Source organism: Vicugna pacos, chromosome 32 (assembly GCF_048564905.1).
Source record: "Vicugna pacos chromosome 32, VicPac4, whole genome shotgun sequence".
NCBI lineage: Eukaryota > Metazoa > Chordata > Mammalia > Artiodactyla > Camelidae > Vicugna > Vicugna pacos.
In genome coordinates this window covers 2,147,650-2,165,099 of record NC_133018.1, presented here as the reverse complement: position 1 = coordinate 2,165,099, position 17,450 = coordinate 2,147,650, and the positions used below count along the sequence as shown (strand labels likewise).

Below are 17,450 nucleotides of genomic sequence, written 5' to 3'. Positions count from 1 at the left end.
AGGCCAATTGCCATTAGGATCCTGGCCTGGGGCCCGCCCTCGAGGCTGTCGGGGCCAATGGCAGTTGCTCGGCCTGCGAACCAATCAGGACACGGCGTGCAGTGCGGCGGGCCGGCAGTTGGGCGCGTGGTGTCGGACAAAGAGGAGTTGGGCGCACAGCGAGCGGCTTAGCGGTGACCACCATGGTACGGGCGGTGGGGCCCAGAGGACCCGGCGGGACGGACACAGGGGACCAGGAGTCAGGCCTGGACGGGCGGTGGGACCCAGTGGACGGGACGGGATGGGATGGCACAGGGGCCTGGGGGTCAGGCCCGGGTGGCGAGTTCATGTCCAGAGCATGTGGGTCGGGGCAGGCGATGGACACACTCCACAGATTCTTCCTTCCGAAGGTAGCACCAAGGGTTGTACTTAAACTCCAGTTTGTCTTTGCTGTGAGCTCATGAGGGCACTTACAAGAATAGGCCTTGAAATAATAACGATATAAGACGGCATATGCCATAAAAACCTCGCTTCATCCATTAGAAGGGTTGTTTGTTTTTGTTTTTGTTTTTTTAAGCAAAACCAAGCACACAAGAGTAGGTATGTGTACGTCTCCCCTTTCTCTTGCCTTGTTTTTTCATTGTGCAAACAGCCCCCGTCCCTCTGCATCAGCGGCAAAGAGCTGATCCTTGTTTACTGCTGTGGAGTATTCCAGGGCGTGGCTGAGTTCGGCTTTCAGTCGCTGAATATGTGGATGTTCTCCAGCCACTCACACCTAGAGTGTCAGTGAGGAGTGTGCATGCACTGTTTCTCACTGGGGTGGGTGTATATGGGATGTCAAATTTCTTTCCATCAGCAACGTGTATATGAGAATTCCTGTTTTCCCACAGCAGGGTAGGCTTCTGGCTTTAATTTATTCATTTTAACGTTCTCAGTTCATAGGTATCTAGGTGATTGTTGAATTAATTATGTTACTGGTTTACATATGGATGAAATCCCACCAACACCTCTGTCATTATGCACGTCTAAAGCCAGTGGTGCCCAAGAATCCGCTTTACGTTGAGAGGCTGGAATAACCCCCGTCAGGACTTTGCATGGTCCAGTTCATGTCTCCCTTGTTCCCTGTTAACTGAGATTGATGTCCCCTCAGCTCCTGTGTCCTCTTCTGATCACCGTGGTAGCTTCCAGACTATGAATAAAGTAGGTGACGAAATAACTCACTAGCTGCTGCATTCTCCCTTTGCAGAAGTTGGTTTTGAGGCTTCTCTTACTGGTCATTGCACAGCATGAAATCAAACTGCTCAAAAGTTTTTTGTTTTTTTGTAAATGTGAATTATTCTAAGTATAAAGGAAAGGTGTCTTCTGTTACCTGACAGATAAAAGAAAACTTCAAGATTAGGAGAAACTTGTGCATTTCATCATTTGTAGGAGCTGTTATTTTTAGCAAAGGCTTTGTCTTAAGTATGAAAAATATCATGATTAATACTTTCAGAAGAGCTGTGCAGCCATTGTTTGCTGGTGTGCCAGGGTCTTCTCAAGTTGAATGCTGAAATTCACAATACTTAGTTTAACCAAATAATTAGGAAACACCTGTTGAGGGGGTGATGAGTTGGTGTGAATATAACCAAAGAGAAATGACTCTGGCCTCTGAGAGACTGTTGGCCATTACAAATGCTTTCCCTTTGTTGGAAGGGTTTGTGTCTCAAGATGAAGTTAATGGGAATCCCAGCAGCAGAAATTTTGTTTAAATCCTGGTTTGTGCATCCTAGAGCCTCATCACAAAGCTAAGCACCTTCTGCAGAATTTGTCCCTGCCTTGCAGGGTAATTTTTTCTGGCTCAGTACTAAAGTTTGGCTGGAATAAGAATTAGAGAATCAGCTATGACTTGGCCCTTGTCTGTCATTTACTAGAAACACAACCAGAAGCTGAATTTCTGGGCTTCTAGACCATCACTAGGAGAATCACAAATCTGGGTTAGGAAATTAGAAACAATTTGAAGCAGTTTGAGCTTTCTGAACTGTAATGTGATGGTAATTTTATGATGGGGAAATAATACCCATGCTTAAAATTATGTGTCTCATGATGTGGCCATTTTGATGGCCTGTTTTGTCTTCATTCTGGTTAACTTTTCTTGAGTGAGCGTCAGCAGTGTGTGTCAGGAATCTGTCCGTTTCATCTGTGTTGTTGAATTTACTGGCATAGTTGTTCATAATATTCCTTTATCCTTTCAATACCTTAGTGTCGGCCGTGATACCCTCTCTTTTCATTCCTGCTGTTGGTCATTTGTGTCTCTTTTTCTGGACTAGTTTGGCCAGGGGCTTATCAATTTGATTGTTCAGCTTAAAGAACTAGTTTTGGCTTCACTGATTTTTGTTTTTCTGTTTAGTTTATTTCTGTTCTTCATTATTTCCTTTTTTCCTGTATAATTTGGATATTTGCTTTTTTTCTAGTTTCTTAAGGTAGAAGCTTAGGTGTCATTGATTTTGAAATTTTTTAACAAATTCTTGTGCCTGTGCCTGTGCCTGTGTTGGTCTGTAGTTTCCTCATGACTGTCTTTGGTTTTGCTATCAGGGTAATGCTGGCCTCATGGATGAGTTAGGAAGTGTTCCTGTCTTTTCTGTTTTCTAGAAGAATTTGTAGGGGAGGAAAAATTTTTCTCTACTCTTCTAGGTTCTTTTTGTTGGTCTAATAATCAAATTGACAGAAGACAGGTTAACATGAGAAAAACAAATTTACTTCTGTACGAACGGAGGCCGTGTAGGTATAGGACCTAAGAAGTGACCAGAGTAGGCTGTTTATAAACCTTTTTCGACAAAGAATCACTTACTTGTGTAGATTTGACAAAAGAAAGAGGTTTTTGCTTGGGTCAGCAAGTTAAAGAAGTAACACAGTTTGTTTATGCAGCTTTCTCAGCCTTGAGCCCCAGTCTCAGGGACCATGGTGCCCCCCTCCCACCCCCCACGTAGGGAGGGTGCTTCCCTGCAGCTTTGTTTCCTGCTTCCAGGGGAGCAAAGGGGGGTCAGAGTGTTCTTGTACCAGCTGTTTCTCATGTAACTTTAATTCAGAGTAATCAATATGTCACCTTGGCATATCTGGGGCGGCTTACCCTGAGCCCTGTCTGGTTTTACAGGTCACTGACTTTAGACCTTTATATACAGATACACATGTATTTTCCTCTGAGGGCTGTTCCAGCTGCATCCCACAGATTTTGCTATGTCATGCTTTCATTTTCCTTCCATTCTTTACTTCCTAATTTGCCTTGTTATTAGTTCCCAAATATTGGGGGGGGGTTCAGATATCTTTGTGTTACTGATGTTTAATGTCATTCCAACATTCAGAAAACATTTTGCATCATTTGAACTTTTTTTATTAAGACCTTTATTAACAGGTGCTTGCTGTCTGTTGAGTTTTTGAAAATATCAAGGTGTAAACTTTTATTACAAATTAAAAATGAGATTCTTAAAAACTAAACCGTCCCAGATATGAAACAGTTAAAAAACCTTTAAATGTATGTTGAGAAAAGCCAGGCTTTTGGAAAAACCCCAGGTTTGTCATTACCGAAAAGAGATGTCTTCAGGTAAAAACAATAAAACCCCAGGCTGCACAGATAGCTCAGGTGCTTCCAGTTTATCCAGTCCCTGAAGGTCTTCAGCATCAATCTGTTGTTCGTTTCTCATTGCTGGGATTTACTTTTGCTGGACTACCACTCCGGAGACGGTAGAGATGGTCAGCCCACCCTGCTCGGCCTCAGGAGCGGACAGGCTGCTTCTGTCTTTGCCGTCTTGTGGGTTGGGGTTTTCAGGGAGTCTCTGTCTGTAATTGAGGTTGTGGCGGTGCTGACGTTGCCGTGGCTTCTTACATTAGGTCATCTTAGTTTTCCTTGTCTTTGTGGCGAGGAGGGCCCCTGCGGAACTGAGGTCTATAACCCAATACAGGTTCTGCCTCATGGGTCTGCCTTGTTATCTGCACCCTGGGCATCGGCCCCTCCATCCTTCCCCTGCCCAGGAACACTGAATACTGTGGTCACCCCGTGTGCTGAGCTGGGCACCGTGGCCTGCGGCAGGGCCCCCAACCCCTCGTTCTTCGCCACTGTCCCATTGCGGTAATTCTGCTGGTCATTGCATGGCAGACCCTGGCGACATGGATAGTGCCGCAGCGGTCACGGTCTGCCACGTACTCCCTGTCCTGCACTGGGGCTCAGCAGGGCCTGTCACACTTGCTGCCTCCGCAGCCTTTTTGCTTCAGCACCAGACTGCAGGCCTCTCCATCTCCTGTGCTGCCAAGTGCTCCTCGGGGCTGTTCCACTCTGTGGCAGTCGGGCACACAGGGACATCTTCCTTGTGTCCTGCCTGTTGGTGAAACCACATCCGTTTCTCACATCAGTGACCTTTGTCTGCCTGCACCCTGGTTGGCAGTGCTGTGGGCGGGGGTGGCGGAGGGTCTTTGCCTTGCTGCTCTGGGGTGTGGTGACAGTGGCTGGGGCTGGTGGCAGCGGCAGGGCTGCTCTGGGCTCTCTGGGGTCCACTCTCCCAGCTTTTATTGGAATTGTTTGAAGTGGCCTGAGACCTGTCATGTGGTAGGTGGGGAGTATGGTCCATTTTGGCAGATGCTCCCTGCGCCCAGGAGGTGTGTTCAGTGAGGGTGGGGTGTCTGATGCCAGTGGTTGATGTGGCTGGTCGTGCTGTTTGTGTCTTCTGGACCCTTACTGGCTTCTGTCTAGCTGTTCAGGCAACTGTCAAGCGTGTTGAAGTCTTTGATTGTGGATTGTCTATTTCTTCTTTCAGTTCTGTGTTTTTTTAAACATATTTTGAAGCTCTGTGTCTAGAAGCTATGACTAATGACACATAATCATCAAAGATTATTATGCCTGAGGAATTGGCCCCTTCATCATTCTGAAATGGCCCTCTTTTCCTGGCAAAATGCTTTGCTTTGAAAGCAACACTGATGATCCTGGCCTGTGGTCTCTGGCTCGATGCGGGCGACGTGCTGAGGCCAGGTGTGGCCAGGACTGCCCCCGGCCAGCAGAGTGACCAAAGCCGAGACCCCGGGCTCCCATTGGTGCAACTGCCAGGTTGCTCCCGCAGAAGCACGAGGTGCGTGGGGAGCGGGTGGGCATGCTCTTTTTTTCTGACAGTCAGCCTTTTAATTAGGTGTTTACAGTTGATTTGTAACGACATTTAATGTGAATATTGCTGTGGTTGGGTTTAAATCTGCCACGTTGCCATTTGTTCCTATTTATCCCATCTGTCTGTTCCCTTTCCCCTTTTTTCCTGCTGTCTTTGGGTTACCTTTATGATTCCGTGTTGTCTCCCATATTAGGTTCTTGGCTACACCACTTTATTTACCTTTGTGTGATGGCTTGGGGACTATAGCAGACATCTTCCGTCTGCCCTGTCCCCCTCAGCTGTGACTCACCTCTTCACGGAGGCACACTTCCATCCCGTCTTGACCTTTGTGCTGTTGTTTGTCACATTTTACTTCCATATGAGGCCTAGACCCCGCAGTAAATCTCTATTTGTGCTTTAACATTCAACTCTATTTTAAAGATACGGTATGAAGACTTTCACGTTTGCGCACACGTGGTGGTGGTTTGTTGCTGTTCATTCCTTTGTGTGGTTCCGGTTTTCCATCTGGTGCTGGTCTCCGTCCTGCTGCAGGGATCCTGCAGCGTTTCCTGTTGTGGAGATGACTGGTCTCAGCTAGCGATGAATTCTCTCAGCTTTTGAATGCCTGAGAAGGTCTTCATTTTGCCTTTATTTTACAGTTTTATTGAAGTATCATTGACTTTTTTGTACTTTCTAGAATTTTATATAAATGGGATCATTGAGTTAATTTTTCGTTGTTACTTGAAATCTTTCACTCACTGTAATTATTTTGAGATTCACCCATGTTGTTGCAACACAGCTCCCTTATGTGCTGAGTATCACCTTTGTGTGTGCGCTGAAATATATGACACAAAGTTTGCCATTTTAACCATTTATAAGCATATAATTCAGTAGCATTAAGTACGTTCAAATGTTGTATAACTGTCACCACTGTGTCCAGAACTTTTTCATCATTTTCAGACCTCTTCTTCTTCCTATATACTCTGCTGTTCATCCCATCCAGTGTATTTCATTGCAGACATTGTCTTTTTTATCATTAGAAATTTGATGTAAGTCTTTTAAATGTCAAACAAGTCTCATAATGCTTATTTTTTCCTACACCTTCCTCAGCATATGGACATATAATAGTTATTTTAATGTCCTTGTCTACTAATTCTCTCAGAGGTCATTTCTGGGTCTGTTTTTATCAATTGCTTTTCCTCTTATGGTCATATTTTCTGTGTTTATTTTTGTTTTTAACTTTTCTGGGGTACTTGGGGAGTTTACATTGGATGCCAGCCATTATGAATTATACATGGTTGGGTGTTAGATTTGGGGATGTTCTTTCAACTCTTGCTAGGGGTTTTCTGGGATGCTATTACTAGCCCTGGGAACAGTTTGATCCTTTGAGGCTTGCCTTTGAGCTTTCTTGGGTGGGTTCAGAACAGCCTGTACAGGGTTGGCCTCGCTGGGCCCCACTGAGAACTCCACCCGGTGTGTTGTGAGTTGGGACGCCTTTCTGCCTCGGCAGATGTGAGCTCAGGATCCCACCATGCATGCTGCGCAGCCCGGCATGGACTGGGGTGGGCTTCCCTGATGACCCCACAGAGCTCGCACAGCTGTCTCTCGGTACCAGCACCAGGCTTTCCGGCTGCCTTGGCCTCTCTGCACACTAGATTTGCTCAACTCAGAGAGGTCCGTGGCCTTAGTGTAGATTTCTCCTCCCTTGACGGCTGCCTGGAAGCCCCAGCAGTCCCTGGGGCACCTGTAGGCCTTGCTCTGCTTCCTGCTCTGAGAACCCATCACGGGCTCGTGCTGCCTGCTGTTCAGTGACTGAAAACTATTGTTTCACATATTTTGTCTGATTGTCTGAGCCATTGCTTACATCAAGGTGGTAAATCCAACCTTGGGTGGAAACAAAATGGCATAATTGCTAATTTTGTATAAAAGTTTAACATTTTCTATTGGTTGTTTGGAAGATGTCTCTAGTGACTGTATTCCGACTCCTAGTTCAAGTGTGCCTCCATCCACACCAGATGGGCAGGTGTTTCGACATTGAATGATCATGGTGCTCACAGGCTGTGATGTCTGAGAAGCGCTAAAAGAAACCACACGGCTTGACAAGTGTTAGATTCTGGTGTCAGGTCTCATCTGTAGGCCCCATGCTGACGACTGTCAGGGAGCCTCACGCGCATGTTCTGCTTCCCAGCGCGAGTGCATCTCTATCCATGTGGGGCAGGCGGGCGTGCAGATCGGCAATGCCTGCTGGGAGCTGTACTGCCTTGAACATGGCATTCAGCCCGACGGCCAGATGCCAAGTGACAAGACCATTGGCGGCGGGGACGACTCCTTCAACACGTTCTTCAGCGAGACCGGGGCTGGCAAGCATGTGCCCAGGGCAGTGTTTGTGGATCTGGAGCCCACTGTGGTCGGTAGGCACTGGGCGCTGGGGGCAGCAGCTCTCCTGTGCGGGTGGGAGAGCCTCCCAAGAGCCCGTGTGCTCCTGTGAATCCCTCTGCAGAGAGGACGCACATATAGGTATGTGCCCAGGGCCGTGTTCGGTGAGAGGCTGAAAGGTTAGGGCTCGAAAAGTGGGGCTCAGGCTCTGAATTAAGGAAGACCTGGTACAGAAAGCAGCTGCTCTGCCAGCAGTAAAATGGGCTGCCGCAGCCCCGAGCAGGAGGTTATGTCATAGCAGGGACCCTGCACCCGCCATCCCTGTGACCTAGCAGGTGTCCTGAGACGCGCACATGTGTTCTCTCTGCAGATGAAGTGCGCACGGGGACCTACAGGCAGCTGTTCCACCCAGAGCAGCTGATCACCGGGAAGGAAGATGCGGCCAATAATTACGCCCGAGGCCACTACACCATCGGCAAGGAGATCGTCGACCTGGTCCTGGACCGGATCCGCAAACTGGTGAGAGCAGCCCTGGGAAGGCTTCTCAGGTAGCCCTAGGACGTCCCCCGGGGATGTCACTTGGGCAGAGCCCCGCAGATCCGTGAGTCCAGGGTCTTGCCTTCCAGCGTGGCTGCAGGGCCTCCACGGGTCTCCGGCCCCTCGGTGTACCGCGTGTTCACCGTGGACGGGTCGGACCCGTCCGTGCAGACCTGTGGAGGAAAAGGGCGCAGGACGCGGCTGGCGGGGGGCGGGCGGCTGTGCGGCTATGTGGGCGGCGGCTCACGTCCCTGCTCTGCTCCCCTCAGGCGGACCTGTGCACGGGGCTGCAGGGCTTCCTCATCTTCCACAGCTTTGGGGGCGGCACCGGCTCGGGGTTTGCCTCTCTGCTCATGGAGCGGCTCTCCGTGGACTACGGCAAGAAGTCCAAGCTGGAGTTCGCCATCTACCCGGCCCCCCAGGTCTCCACGGCCGTGGTGGAGCCCTACAACTCCATCCTGACCACACACACCACGCTGGAGCACTCGGACTGCGCCTTCATGGTGGACAACGAGGCCATCTACGACATCTGCCGGCGCAACCTGGACATCGAGCGGCCCACCTACACCAACCTCAACCGCCTGATCGGGCAGATCGTGTCGTCCATCACGGCCTCCCTGCGCTTCGACGGGGCCCTCAACGTGGACCTGACGGAGTTCCAGACCAACCTGGTGCCCTACCCCCGCATCCACTTCCCCCTGGCCACGTACGCCCCGGTCATCTCGGCCGAGAAGGCCTACCACGAGCAGCTGTCTGTGGCCGAGATCACCAACGCCTGCTTCGAGCCGGCCAACCAGATGGTCAAGTGTGACCCCCGCCACGGCAAGTACATGGCCTGCTGCATGCTGTACCGGGGGGACGTGGTCCCCAAGGACGTCAACGCGGCCATCGCCACCATCAAGACCAAGCGCACCATCCAGTTTGTGGACTGGTGCCCGACTGGATTCAAGGTAGGACCGGGAGGTGGCGAGGGTTCACCTTCCGTGCGCGGCAGACCCTGGGATGGGACGCTGCCCCTCTGCGGAGGGTCCCCTGTGCCAGGGCAGCCATGCTGGGTTGTAGATGAGTGAGCCAGGGACAAGTCACTCCCTGGTGTCTCTTGAATTTCCTTCCTGAGTCATCACACGATGTATCCGTGATGAGCGTATTTTTAAACAAATTACCTGGAGGCGTTTCTTGGGTGGTTGAATTAGTGTAGGAAATGTAGGTTGGACTTAGAAATGAGAGATTTTTTCTGTGTTTTTTTCTTACAGTAAGAATTTTTCTTATAATAGAAATGTAGCAATTTCGCGGGTGTCTTGATCATTCACGTGGCTATTTGAACCTGGGGTGTTAACTGTAAACTGACTGCTAACTCTGAATCCCACTTGGTTCCACTGGTGTGTAGAAATCACACCCAGTTTAAATGTCCTACGGAGCGTTTGATTGAAAGAGCTGTCATGAATCCTTCTGTGGAGAAATGGCCGCCTTGCAGAGCAGACAGGTGCCCGGGTTGCCTTGGACCCAGCTTGCTCCGCCACCCAGATACCAGATGGAAACCTTCCTCCCACCCTTGATTCCCAGACCCTGTCTTCCCTCTGAGGATGGAGCTATCCTTCCTCGAGCCTTGCTCTGCACGCTCCCCTGGCTCAGAGCCTCGCTGCTGCTGGTGGGCCTGCTGCAGTGGGTTCTTAACCAAGATTTGGTGTCTGGTTTCTCTTCCTCCGGTCCAGGGGTCAGCACAGCTGGCGGGCCAATCACCTGAGTCAGTAAATGAAGTTTCATGGGATCACAGCCACACCCGTTCACTGGCATGTTGTTGTGGCTCTTCTTGTGCGATAGTCACAGTTGAGTAGCTGGGACAGAGACCCCACGGCCCACCAGCCTAGAACGTGTACCTTTACAGACCGTTTGCTGACCCTGTATCTCCTGCCAAAACCTCTGGTCACATCATCCCTGGTCTGAAGTTTGGACTATCTTCCCCTGCTCCCAGCACCAGAATTTCCCTCTCTCCTATGTAGCACTCATGGAGGCCACGTCCTGTGGCAGTGGTGGCAGTGTCCTAGGACTTCTGATGTGTGCCTGTCACTGCTGTGCACACACTGTTTGGTGGGAAAGCAGGGCTCCGACCCTCCCTGGTGATCCACCAGTTGTGCTGACTGCTTGGTGGGAACGGATTCAGCCACAGAACTTAATCCCCATCTTGTTGACGCCTCTGGAGGAAATGACAAATGAAGAACCCCAAGAAGTGTCCCTTCTCAGAATGAAGACAGCTCTGTCACCTGGGCATCTATCCCATGTCACAGGTGCTGGGACACAGGGCCTCGGGCAGCTTGGGACTGAGTCAGGTGGCAGGCTCTGGGGCTTCTCTTTCCCTGCTTTCCTGGCCCTGTGCCTGGCATGGCGCAGGGCTTAGAGAGCGCAGGACGAACCCAGCCTTCCCCCAGGTCGCCAGCGGGCACCTTCGTGCCGTCTGTTCCCATGAACGCAGCCGCCATTTCTGGCTTTGACAAAGCCTCACGCGGTGCTTTCTTCCCGTTCTCTGGCAGGTGGGCATCAACTACCAGCCCCCCACGGTGGTCCCGGGCGGAGACCTGGCCAAGGTGCAGCGGGCCGTGTGCATGCTGAGCAACACCACTGCCATCGCCGAGGCCTGGGCCCGCCTGGACCACAAGTTCGACCTCATGTACGCGAAGCGCGCCTTCGTGCACTGGTACGTGGGGGAAGGCATGGAGGAGGGCGAGTTCTCGGAGGCCCGGGAGGATCTGGCCGCTCTGGAGAAGGATTACGAAGAAGTCGGCGTGGACTCCGTGGAGGCCGAGGCCGAGGAAGGAGAGGAGTACTGACCGTGAGGCATGGCTGGCGGCCCTGTACCCCGTGACTGTAACGTTACAGGATATATTTACCTATTAAAGTTTGTGAATTAAACCTGTCTGTTGTGCTCAGCTGGGACTCTCACCCGCCCGCAGGAGCGGGAGGACCACAGCCGCGTGGACATCTGTCCAGCTGTGCTGCTGGAGTAGGTGGCCCATCTGTCTGTGAGGAGCCACTGCTTCCGTGACGTGACCTGGGGGCAAAGAGTCAATATTTCTAATCCAAAGTTTAAAAGCATAAAGATTTACTAAATTGTAGGAAAACTGTTAGGTTTTTGTATTGAATTTGCCATTTTGCAGGCTTCTCTATTGATGGAACATGTGGACTAAAGCATAAAAGCTTAGAGCTGGTGTTTGAAAGTTTGAGGCCCATGGAAGGGGGTCCACATAACCTGTAAACTGGGTCAGATTTGCAGGGTCAGGCCGTTTTGGGGAAGGGGTTTTACTGGACTCTGCGTGGCATGCCGGCTGTATGATGGGCTGAAGCTCTAGGTGGGGCCCCTCTGGGTGCCCAGCCCTGCAGCACCTGAGCGCCCTGGGGGCGGCTCCTTTGCAAACACCCAACCTTTCCTTGAAGCAAGACGTTCTGACGTCTGTAAGGACTTGGTAATACAGACGTTTTCTCTCTGGCCCCAGAATGCGGTCCAGGAAGTTGGGGTCATTGGTCAAAGTCACTTGGTTGGTTTGAAGCGTGACTTGGACCAGCATACAGAACTAAGTCTAAATCTTTGTGCCTTAATATATTCAGAAGGTGACAGAAAACGTCTCAAACAGTCCCTCAGTTTTTCAGTTTATTACCAACTGGAGGAAACAACAGGTAAGTCCATGCAAGAGGCCAGCAGGCCCACGGTGGGGGCGTGAGACATCCCCCTGAGCTCAGGTGCTGCTCCGTGTCGGGCTCTTCCCCGGCCCGCCTGCCTTGGGCAACCTGGTGGCGCTGGGCTGGCGGGGCATCCTCTGGCTGGATCCTTCCCGGGCACTACGTTCTGCCCGCGTGGGGCCTCCGCCGAGTGCTCCGCTGCCCTTGCTCCTCCCTGAGCAGACAGAGCACCGTCATCAGCTACCGGGGCAGAGGACACTGTTGCAGCCTCCAGTGTCTGTGTCGGAGGCTCCAGGTGGCCTGGGCCGGGAGCAGCGTAGGGAAGCTCAGCGTGCCGACCCCGCCAAGGCTGTCCCCCGACACCTCCTCCTCCTGGCCATCCTGTCCCCATCTGACCTGTCACACTAATGACACAAAGCACATCAGGAAGGCTCCTGGATTTGGAGTTTGGGAGCTCCTATTTTCCTCCCTCTTCCCTCAGTTTTCTGCAGATGCTCAGCAAGAGGGCCTCTTGTCCAGGGGCCGGATGCCTGGGCGCCTGCTGAGGCTCAGCTGCTGGGACATGCCCTGCCCAGGGCGTGTCACCTCAGGTACAGAACACAGCCTCCACTGCCAATTTGCCACTTCTGGTCTCCCTGCGTTGTGAAGGCAGCTAGATGCACAGCCACACCAGGGCGGGAGCTCACTGTAAAGCAGTGGCTTCCTGGGCTCAGGGTGTTGACGCATCGCAGTGAGATGGACAGGAACCCCAGGGGACAAATGTGCCTGGGTCATGGTCCATCCACGCCGGGCCTGCCTCAGCCTGGGCTGTCCTCCTCCGTTCCCATGGCTGACCAGGCTGTGTGCCCCCTGCCGGACCCCCCACCGCCCAGTTCTTAGTCAAGAGCTACAACGGAACCACGAGTTCTTGGAGAGAAGACGTGATGGGGCTTCCTAGGGGCCTGTTAAGTCATCTGTTTCACTGTCCATCACCTTGTGGGCCAAGGGAGAGCTCTGCAACAGAGATGCAGGTTCCTCACAGAATCCACCCCCCCGACTCCTGCAGGGCCAGGATGGCCCTTAGGAGACTCTGCAGGCTCTTCCTCGGCAAGCAGGGGGCCTGTGCTGTGGTGGACTGGGGAGCCCTGCCTTGCCTCCCTGGGCTTCCCCTGGAGAGCCCGTGTGTACTGGGTTCTATGCAGATGCAGTAACGATGTGGTAATGGGTTACCCAGAGCCAAGGGGGCGCAGACAGGAGCAGGTGGGGAGAAGCCAGGCCAGCTCTGCCCTTCAGTGACTCCCAAAACAGAGTGGACTGCCACCCCACATGGCCCCTGGTACAACTGCCAGTATTCTGGTCCCCACTGCCTGGTCCTGTGAGTGCCCCGGCCCCACTGCCCCACAGTGAATCCCAACACAGGAGTTCCCTCCTCAGGCGGGCTGGGACAATCAGGTCTGTGGTAGCCCAGCGCCCAACCCTGGGTGCCCGGGTGCCCCAAAGCACAGCTCAGGCCAAGACCCCACATACTGGCAGGGCGGGTCCCAGCCCTGGCCTCACTCTGCAGCCAGCTGTGCCTCAGCCCGCACACCTGTCAGCTCCCCTCCCCTCGCTGTAACGACCAGGACACCTCTGGTCACTCAAAGACGAGAATAATGTTCATCTTTAAATCTGACAAGGGTAATAAACCCTGGAAGTAAGAAACCAACGGACTCTGAGTCATAGAGGGTGCCAAGAAAACCACCTAACCATGGGAGTAGACCATTTGTCCAGCTGATTCCTGGAACCCTTCAGGAATTGTGTGCTTCTGGGGCTGCTGGGGAGACCCACTCAGGCTCCTCGTGTCACCTGTGTGGGGTTACTGGGGTCACATGGACTGGACTGGAGAGGCTGGGCCAAAGGTGACTGCAGGCCGGGGTGGGGGTGTGGGTGGCATGCTCCCAGGCCTGACTCCGGAGGGGCCCTCTTAAGGGTCAAAGACAGACAAGGGTCACTGAACGTTAAAGACAGTCCGGTTTACCCTCCTACCCCTGAAACCAGCCGTGGGCACTGTGTTCTACGACCCCAGTGAAGCCGAATCCCCAAACACCAGCCATCCATGACTCGGGGGGGTCTACTCTGCCATTTACATTTGGAGTGGCCTCAGGGCCCCTGCTCACTCCGCTGTAGGGCTGGGCAGAATGAGCATGATAAAACCCTTTCTCCCACCAGGGCACCTTTCTCCTGTGGTGGGTGCTCCCTCTGGTGCAGTCACAGGCCAGCAGGCTGCCCAGTGACTTGGACACGAGGCATGTTGTGTGGGAGGGCCAGGGGGGCGTGTCAGTGAGGAATGAGCCCCCTCTGGGCACCGCAGTCTGGAAGGCTGACTGGCAGGGTCTGGTGCCAGGGCAGGTAGACAGGCCAGGCTTTGGAAAGCACATAGCAGGGGCTTAATCAGTGTCTCCAGAACATGTACAGAAGACAACAAAGACTGACGCACAAGGCAGACTGCACACGTGCACATTAACCCTTAGCTCAGCTCTCACTTCTGGGGAGGTGATCCCCATGTGGATGTGCCCTGCGACCCCGCCAGGCACACGCCCAGCGACGCGGAAGTGGGGAGCAGCCTGTCCTGAGTGCCCTGCAGTGGTGCTGCACCTAGAGATGGGCTGTGAGGCCTTCGACTTCCTAGGAGCCATGTTAATAAGCAAAGGAAACAGAAAACTAACTTAAATATTTTAATTAACCTCAAACACCCAATATATCACTTTAGCACGTAATCAGAATAAAAATCATTCAAGAGGTGTTCCAGTTCCTTCTGGTGCAACTGTCCTCGGGCTCCGCCCACCAAACTCCACCTTCCACTTTCTGGGGCACCTCTTTTTAAAACACATGGTTTCCCTAAATGTTAAGAGAGAACACTCAGTTGAACCTATCTTTCCTTAGTGACTCTATACCCACCCCAAGACAAGCATTACTCCTCTGTGCTCTAGGGGTCCTCTGTGCCCCCCTTCTCTGCCAGGAAAGGGCAGAAATGAGTGAACTTGATAAAAAAAAAATTAAAAAGAAATGAGTGAGCTTGACAGCCCCCACAGGCCACATGGAGGCCAGGGACAGGGATCCAGAGACCCAAGCCCCTGAATGCGGCTCTGGCCCTTGGTGTGGAGCGACCCTACCCCACTTTTGTAGAGACCTGAAGGCCAATGGCCCCAACATTCCTAAATGTCCACCATCATCCTAGGCCACCAACATCCCCCATTGCTCTCTGACAGCGCTCCATACGTTCTCCACCCCGGGTCCTGCCATTAGCAGGTGACCAGAGCTCTGGGTGGACAGGTGCTGTGACATGCAGCCTCGGGGATCTCGGCCTCATTGGTGGCCTCTGCCTCTCGGCCTCTGCACCCTCATCTGTCCTCTGCCCCCACTGGGCCTCTCCATCCAGGACCCAAGGCCTGAGTGCTCAAGAACGAGCCCGTGGGGCCCAGCACTCCACACCTCTCTTGACCCTGGCCTGGGCTTCCTCCCCACCTCCCAGCCTGGCACCCCAACACACGTGTTGCCCACACCCTCCTCTCTCCCTCTCCCCAGGCTGCAGCTCAGGCCCAGCTCCTGCTGGCGGCCTGGACCACCTGCCCCTTGGCTCCTTCATCCCCTGGCCCAAGCTCCAAGCAAACCTGGAATGGTAAGGTGGGTGACACCTGGGAGGGGGCAGCTGGAGCACTCCTGGGCTCTCACACCTTCACATGCTCCTGGCTCTGGGGCCCCAGTTTCACTGTACCTGGCAGTGCCTAGAAGGCACCCCTGCTCAGGAAGCAGGTAGGAGAGGGGACCCACGGTCTGACCCTCCAGGCTGCCAGTCTAGGGAGGGTGACAGCATCTAAGAGGCCAAAGAGTCTCTCCCCCCTCAGCACACTACGCTGCCTCTTCCCCGCTCCTCTCGTGTCATCATCCTCCCCAGCCAGGGTGGCGGGGCACCTCTGCAGAGCCCAAGTCTCAGCAGCAGCATTAGCCTCTGGGGAGAGGGGCGGTCAGCCCTCCTGGGAGCATGGCAGCTGTCTCTAATAAGCTGAGCTGTGAAATCATGCCCTCGGTCTCCAAGCTGCACAGCAGGGTGGCCCCCCAGGTCCTGCCCCCGCAGCTCCAAGCTGCTCTGGTTCTCTGAGGCCATAGCAGTTTCCATGGAAACTGGAGAGATCACCAACCCCCAGAGATAAACTAATAAACGCAACCTGCAAAAGGAGAGAACAGGCAGCAAGAGAACCGGAGGGAACCGGGGGGCCCCGGAGAGAGAGGTGAGTGCGTGGCAGCTGGGCCGCGGAGCAGGACCGGAGAGGCCGCAGGCTGTGGGGCCGAGGAAAAGGAGGGCCTTGCAGGGGGGGTACAGTTCTTGGCAGAGAGAAAGGAGGCCTCTAGAATTCAGAGAGAGACACAAAGAGAGGAGACAGTGTCCATCAGTGAGGAGGCCTGTGCTCCAGGGCCCACGGCCTTTCAGGACTCCCACCCACAGGGCCAGGCTGCCCTCCGCCCCAGCGTCAAGGCCTTCTCAGAACGCTTCTGGCCAAGGGGCCGGCCTGGAGGTTCTGCTGCATTTCAGACGGTTTCTGAAACTGGGAGCAGAAGCGACACATGGGGAGGATAAGTGCTCCATCACGACACGCTGGTCAGCAGCACCTGCGCATCCCTAGCCATGACCCCCAGACTGAAAAGGCCCCTCAGGCCTCTGCCCCCTGCCAGCCAGAGGCGTCCAGGCTGAGCCCATCCTGCAGACTCCTGGGCAGGACCTGGGCCGCGGAGGGGTATGGACGAGGGGGCAGAAGGAAGGTCTCTGCTACCCTGTTCCCTGAGGACTTCGGCAGAGGCTGTACATGCCGCAAGGACAGAAACCAAAGCTGCCTTGTTCCCACGTTTGCGAGATGAAGACATTAGTGTGGAGGTGCAAAGGGGCTGGGGTCGCCAAAGTCCCAGTCAAGGCCTAGACTGCTTGGGCCACCCTGGGGCACCCACCCTGCACCCTGATCTGGACGTGCACCCTCAGGGATCATAGCGATGTCAGAACTGAGGTACAAGGGGCCAGCCCTTGGATGGGCCCAGCGGGACCTGTCAGAAGACCAACAGAAAAGGCCTGGACACTCAGGGTCAAGCCCGCGCTGTGCAGGGCGCTGCCCACCTCCCGTCTCCATCCCTCCCAGCCGCCCGGGCCTATCTCTGACCTCGGGTCTCAGGCATGCTGGACGCGGACAGGGGCACGGCCGCGGGGTCCTGGGGCTCACTCGTCAGCCTCTGCCCGGCGCACATGGACTTGAGCATCTGGAAGACGGCGAGGGGCGCCACGTTCAGCTTGAGCAGGTCCACCAGGATCCTGGCGAGAACAGACGCAGCCCGGTGAGCCCCCCTCGCCTGGGCCGGCCGCCCCCCGGGGCCTCGGCTCCGCCTGGCGCGCTCACTTGAACACGTCGGGGTCCATGGCACCGCCCGCCGCCTGCGCCAGCTCGAACAACTCCATCTCCTCGGCACTCAGCACCTTCTTCCGCCGCAGCGCCAGCTTCTGCAGAACCGCCTCCAGCCCCGGGGGCGCCCCCGGCCCCGGCCCCGCGCCCGGCGCCGCCATCTGAGCGGCTGCGGAGAGTGCACGCCGCCCGGTCCCCGCGCCCGGTCCGGTCCCCGCCTCGCCGCGCCCTCTACCGGCCCGCCGCGTGCTTGCCTCCCCGCAGCGGCCCCGCCATTCGGCGCTCAGAACCGGGCCCGGGCAGTGGTGGAGACCTGCTCCTCGGCGACAGGGCGCCCCTGCGTGCCCTCTGAGGTGGCGCCCCCAGCGCAGCTCCTGGC

General features: G+C 54.2%; 2 protein-coding genes across 4 annotated transcripts; one reads left to right on the top strand and one right to left on the bottom strand.

Moving 5' to 3' along the window:
- Positions 1-98: 98 nt before the first annotated feature.
- Positions 99-10,904, top strand: LOC102535993 (tubulin alpha-3 chain). The gene is made up of 5 exons (XM_072952887.1): positions 99-185; positions 7,273-7,495; positions 7,831-7,979; positions 8,267-8,947; positions 10,526-10,904. The coding sequence occupies exons 1-5, from the start codon at positions 183-185 to the stop codon at positions 10,820-10,822; spliced, it is 1,353 nt and encodes a 450-aa protein (XP_072808988.1). The 5' UTR covers positions 99-182; the 3' UTR covers positions 10,823-10,904.
- Positions 10,905-11,632: 728 nt separating this feature from the next.
- MZT2B (mitotic spindle organizing protein 2B) lies at positions 11,633-17,319 on the bottom strand. 3 transcript variants are annotated; one of them, XM_015251916.3, is made up of 4 exons: positions 17,069-17,319; positions 16,835-16,983; positions 15,854-16,033; positions 11,633-11,883 (listed from the first exon to the last, which is right to left on the bottom strand). In XM_015251916.3, the coding sequence occupies exons 1-4, from the start codon at positions 17,230-17,232 to the stop codon at positions 11,726-11,728; spliced, it is 651 nt and encodes a 216-aa protein (XP_015107402.2). In that variant the 5' UTR covers positions 17,233-17,319; the 3' UTR covers positions 11,633-11,725. The 3 variants fall into 3 exon arrangements, with proteins under 3 accessions (XP_015107402.2, XP_031526133.1, XP_072809737.1); XM_072953636.1 differs by lacking the exon at positions 11,633-11,883 and adding an exon at positions 14,350-14,525; XM_031670273.2 differs by lacking the exon at positions 15,854-16,033.
- Between the last annotated feature and the right edge of the window lie 131 nt (positions 17,320-17,450).